General features: G+C 54.1%; 1 protein-coding gene across 1 annotated transcript; it reads left to right on the top strand.

The window, feature by feature from the left end:
- Nucleotides 1-678: 678 nt before the first annotated feature.
- LOC104408303 (splicing factor 3A subunit 1-like) lies at nt 679-3,102 on the top strand (the record flags this gene model as incomplete). Its single annotated transcript, XM_010017857.1, has 4 exons — nt 679-833; nt 1,533-1,634; nt 1,849-1,920; nt 2,914-3,102. Coding segments are annotated over 4 exons (431 nt in total), but the record flags the coding sequence as incomplete, so codon positions are not given.
- Between the last annotated feature and the right edge of the window lie 2,015 nt (nt 3,103-5,117).

Raw genomic sequence — 5,117 nt, 5'->3', positions numbered from 1 at the left:
CCTTTGGTGCCTGGGCTAAGGGCTGTAGGTGGCACTGCAGACCCCAGACCCCATCAGCGGGAGTTTGGGGGTGTTTGGTGTGACCTGTTTCACAGTAACTGCTGTGGGGCTCAAAGCTCCTCCTGCAGCACAACAGTGAGTTGTGTGTCAGTGTTTGGTGGCTGTGTCCCCGGGAGCCTACCCAGGGGAAGGGGAAGCACCCAAAAGGCCTCGGAGTAAAGAGGATCTGCTAGCACCTCGCTGGGTGTTACAGCTCTTTACAGAAGCTGCTGCAGTGGGGGAGAAAAGCTGTTACGTGGCCTCTTTCTTCATGGCAGCTTCATGGCATTGGGTGTTGAAAAGCACAATGGAAAAGGCAATTCTTCCATTTCTACTTCTTTTGCCTTCTTCTTTAAAGCGAGGTGCTGGCACTGCTGCCTGCCCAGCTTCCTTTTCTGCAGGATCTGCAGGAAGCTATTTTGCTGCTTGTTGTCTCTTTGTGGCCTGTTTCCCTCTATAAAAGATCTAATGTTTGAAGTTTGCATGTTGCTGTTGGTTCTGTGAACTTCTTCCGTGCACACTGGCGTTTATTTTCAGCCCTTGCTGGTTTGCCCAGAGAGAGTGTGTGTGTGTGAGGGGTGCCTGCTGAGTGCTCAGCGCTGACTGCACGTTGTGTTGTGTCCCTCTGCCCCCTTCCAGCCTTTGTTCCTGCTCCTCCCGTGGCTCCAGTTCCCTCCCCGGCACCGATGCCTCCTGTGCACCCACCTCCACCCATGGAGGATGAGCCCGTTTCGAAGAAGCTGAAGAGTGAGGACAGCCTCATCCCAGAGGAGGAGTTCCTGCGCAGGAACAAGGTACGTGTGTGTATGGCTGCTCACGGAGAAGCACCAGAGTGCTCACACTCTGGGACCTGCAGCCCCACAGGGGTGTGAAGCCAGTTCACTGTATGGAGAGGAGCTGGTGTGCACAAGGGAGTGACCTCCCAAGGTGGCTCCTTCCTGCTGGCATTCCCAAAGTGCTCTGTGCCTTGCTGGGAAGAGCGATGCAGCACTTCACCCCCACCTCAGTGTCTGGAGATGGTGCCCTTCTGCACTTAAGGGCAGGGAGAGGTGGGTTTATGGTGATGCAAGGAAGAGCTAAAGGTGCTAATAAGGTTTTAAGAACTGCTGAGCTGGAGGTGGAAGGAGATTCAATATCTCGGTGTCAGCATGACTGTGGTGATGTGAGTATTCCATAGCAGCATGGACTGGGTGTTGCACTGCATCTTCTCCTGAGGGGTGCCATCAGCATGTGCTGTTCTGAGTCCTTCAGGAGGGCTGTGAGTGCCTGTGGTGCCTGATGATCAGTGCATGAACAGAGGGAGGCATGAGAGAAATCCAGCAAAATGCTTTGTTTTGGGAGCAGTGAAGGCACTTTCCCAGCGTTGAGGCTTGTGTGTGTTTACGGAGAGCTCAAGATAGGTGCCTGGTGTTGGGAGCAAACACTGTGCCTGGCACTTGGTTATCACGCAGTGAAGCCTCCTCACCTTGAGACATTATCTGTGTTTCCTCCAGGGCCCAGTCACGGTCAAAGTCCAGGTTCCCAACATGCAGGACAAGACGGAATGGAAGCTGAACGGCCAAGTGCTGGTGTTCACCCTGCCCCTCTCAGACCAGGCACGTAGCACACAGACCTGGCTGTTCCCTTCCTCCCTGTGCTCCGAGCCTCTCCCCTTGAGGAGCAGGAGCTGACCTGGTGGTGGGAGCTGTAAACGTCGGATGCTCCCCGCGCTGTATCCTCCCATGGTGGGGGGGATGTGGTGTGTGGGGAGCAGTGGGGACAGCCACACAACAGGGAAACCCCCTGAACAAGCTCTTTGCTTCTCCCCAGGTGTCTGTTATAAAGGTGAAGATCCACGAGGCAACAGGGATGCCGGCTGGGAAGCAGAAGCTGCAGTACGAGGTGGGTAGAAGCCCTTGGAATGCTGCTTGCTATGGTAGTGCTTTCTTGCACACAAACTGACTTTTACCAGAAGAAGTTGGTAATGCACTTACTGGGGTGCTGCAGGGAGCAGAGAGAATGTTGTTCCTGTTTATGCAGCACACTGGGATCCAGAACTGCACACCAGGACAGCAGGACTAGCTTTGAATAGGTGGCATCAGTGGACTGTTGCGTTGGTGCTGCAGCAAATGGGTCCTCTGGGCTTGGTGGCTTTCTCTGAAGTCAGCCTTTGTTTTACTGGGGCAGGTTGACAAGTCATTGTGTCCCTGTGCCCTTGCTGAGCTGTTGTGTGCGCTAAGGAAGGTGGGTGAGAGTAACTTGGAAGCCCTGAGAAGGCCTCCTCTGGCCTTGCTCCAGCATCTCCATGACCCTCTTGTCTTGTTGCCCCAGAGGTGGACACAGGACTGCAGGGGGGAGTCTTGGTTCCAGTCATGCACAGGCACAACCTGCTGCCTGAGCAGTGAACTTTGCACACTTGGGAGTTCATCTGTGGGCAGATACTGTGTTAACCCTTGGTGAGAAAGGAAGTGTGGAAGCATTTGAGGCCAGGTTGGACACAGGGGCTTGGAGCAACCTGCTCTAGTGGAAGGGGTCCCTGCCTGTGGCAGGGGGTGGGGGCGGGGGGGGTTTTAAGGACCCTTCATCCCAAACCAGGCTGGGATTCTGGGATTCTAAATAACTTCACTCATGGTGGTGACTCTGTGTGTGTGTGTGTATGTGTGTGTGTGTGTGTGTGTGTGAAGGTATCTGGGGTGTATTGTCCACTGGTTCTCCTGTGCCATTCCTGGCGTCCCCACCTCCTCCAGTGCCTGTCTTGCAAGACACTAGGATCTCCTGGTTTTTCCAAAGCCTCATTGTTCTGTCACCATTGCTGGGAGGGCTTCGGCTCTGGGGTTTGTGGGAAGAGAGCATTAAGAGTTCTGCTTTGACTGTGTTTTTTCCTCCTCTCCTCAGGGCATCTTCATCAAGGACTCGAACTCTCTGGCCTATTACAACATGACCAGTGGCTCCCTTATCCACCTGGCCCTCAAGGAAAGAGGAGGCAGAAAGAAATAGGAGCCATGGAGCCCAGAGACATAACATGGCTGTGTCGTCACTCATGTAACCCCAACCCTTTGAGTCTTCAGCCTTTTAGGGGCTACTCCCACTGCTCTAATTTGATGAGAGAGATGATGAGCCCCATGTTTGGGTGCCTGGGGGGAGAGGGGAGATTGGTAGAGCCCTGAAATGTGTAAATGTACTGACCTGCTCTATTAGAGATCGATGCTTTGCTTGAATTCCCTCTTGAGCAATATCGAGGTGGTGCTTAGTAGATCCATCTCTGAGGGATTTACACTGACCATCATCTGTCTGAGTGCTACTTGCTGCTTCACTTCACCTTCTCCTGACAACTTCCTCCTTCTCAGTGAGCCCCTTGTTCTTTCCCTGTCTCGGATCCCTCTGCAAGAGCCTCTTACACTGGCCCTAACTTGGAAATGTATCCTCCCTCAGCAGGAGTGTTGGGTCTGTGTGTGTTAAACAGCTTCATGCTGCTTCTCTGGAGCCTCCAGTTTGTTTTAATAAACACCTCTTGGTGCAGGCGTCTGTTGAGCTATGGTGCCTCAGGGTTTGGGTGTTGTGGATGGAGCTGTGTCTGGCTTCAGAGCACTCACAGGTGCTGCAGGAATGGGCATTGGGAGTTTATCATTTACTGTAGGAAGTCCTTGTTTTGCCAGGAAAGGCAAGACGAGTTTGGTTAAATTTCCCCTGGTCATATGGAGCTACTCAACGTAAAGCACAAGAGGGACGTGGAGCTGTTGGAGTGAGGCCAGAGGAGGCCACGGAGTTGCTGTGAGGGCTGGAGCAGCTCTGCTCTGGAGCCAGGCTGAGAGAGCTGGGCTGGGTCAGCTGGAGAAGAGAAGGCTCCTGAAGGGGACACCTTAGAGCAGCTCCAGTGCCTAAAGGGGCTCCAGGAAACCTGGAGAGGGGCTTTGGACAAGGGCCTGGAGGGACAGGACAAGGGCAATGGCTTGAACCTGCCAGAGGGGAGGTTGAGATGAGCTTTGAGGCAGAAGCTCTTTGTGAGGGTGCTGAGGCGCTGGCACTCTGTGTTTTTGTGATACTGTGATTTATGATTTAGGTGTAAACATAATGCATACAAACACTGCTGTCTGTGTGTGGGGGCAGAAAGACTGCTCTGAATTTAGAGTGTTATTGGAAAAGGTGGTTTGTGCTTTGTGTTGTGCAGCTGCCACCTCGGGCTCATGGAGATCCTGTTCTGTGCTTTGGTCAGAGCTGTGCTGCAGCCTGATATAGCACACGGTAATGGACAGGTACTGCAGAAGAGTCTGTTATCTGTGGTGTGGGTACCTCTGTTCTCCTCTTGGGATAATCCAAGCCCAGGGATTCTTGTCTTAGTGGTGGTCAGGCACTACCACAACATCCTCTTTGCCTTTCTCCGTGCTCAGGGAGAGACATGCAGCAGCAGGAGGGAAGCACCGGCCTCCTCCCGCCCTGGTGTGCTCTGTGCTGTGGGCAAGCCCAGCTGCCCGGCGGAAGGTCCCCTGGCTCTGGTGACCTACATGTCAACATCCTGCTGTTGGGAATGTGTGGGGCAGGGAGGCCTGAGGGTGTGGGGTGCTCCTGCCTTATATGCCCTTGCTTTGCATTAAAAGACTAGAGGATTGGTGGTAAGCGGTGGTGGTGTAAAACCAAACTGGCACGAAAGCTCTGAAATGGGGAAGTTGTGTTGGACATCTGCTGTGCGGCCTGGAGGTCACCCAGCCTTGCTCCTCCAGCTGTGCCTGGTGGTGATGTGATGCTCCCTGATCCCACATGTGTGTGATCCCACCTCTGTCCTTGCCACAGCCCTGCTGCTCAGGTGATGTTTTCATCCTAGCAGGGCTCAGCTCCTCGCCCCACTGCTCCAGCAGGAAAACTTCGTGCTGGGAATAGCTCAGGTGGAGCTTGGCCAGCCCCTTTCCATCTCCATATCCGCATAAATGATGGAACAGGCCCTGTGTGTGTGTAACCCCACCACTCTGAGCTGTCCACGCAGGGGGGAGGACCCGTGTGAAGCGGCTGGAGCTTGGTGCCTGCTCCCTACGAATCTACCCTGGGAGCGCTTCACCCAGAGCATCTCCCAGCCCGTTGCTGTTGCCCGTGGGTCCGTTGGTGCT

The sequence above is a fragment of the Nestor notabilis genome, unplaced genomic scaffold (genome assembly GCF_000696875.1).
Source record: "Nestor notabilis isolate BGI_N333 unplaced genomic scaffold, ASM69687v1 scaffold22957, whole genome shotgun sequence".
Taxonomy (NCBI): Eukaryota; Metazoa; Chordata; class Aves; order Psittaciformes; family Psittacidae; genus Nestor; species Nestor notabilis.
Note: the sequence above shows the minus strand (reverse complement) of the source record. Positions and strands in the feature narration are given on the sequence as shown.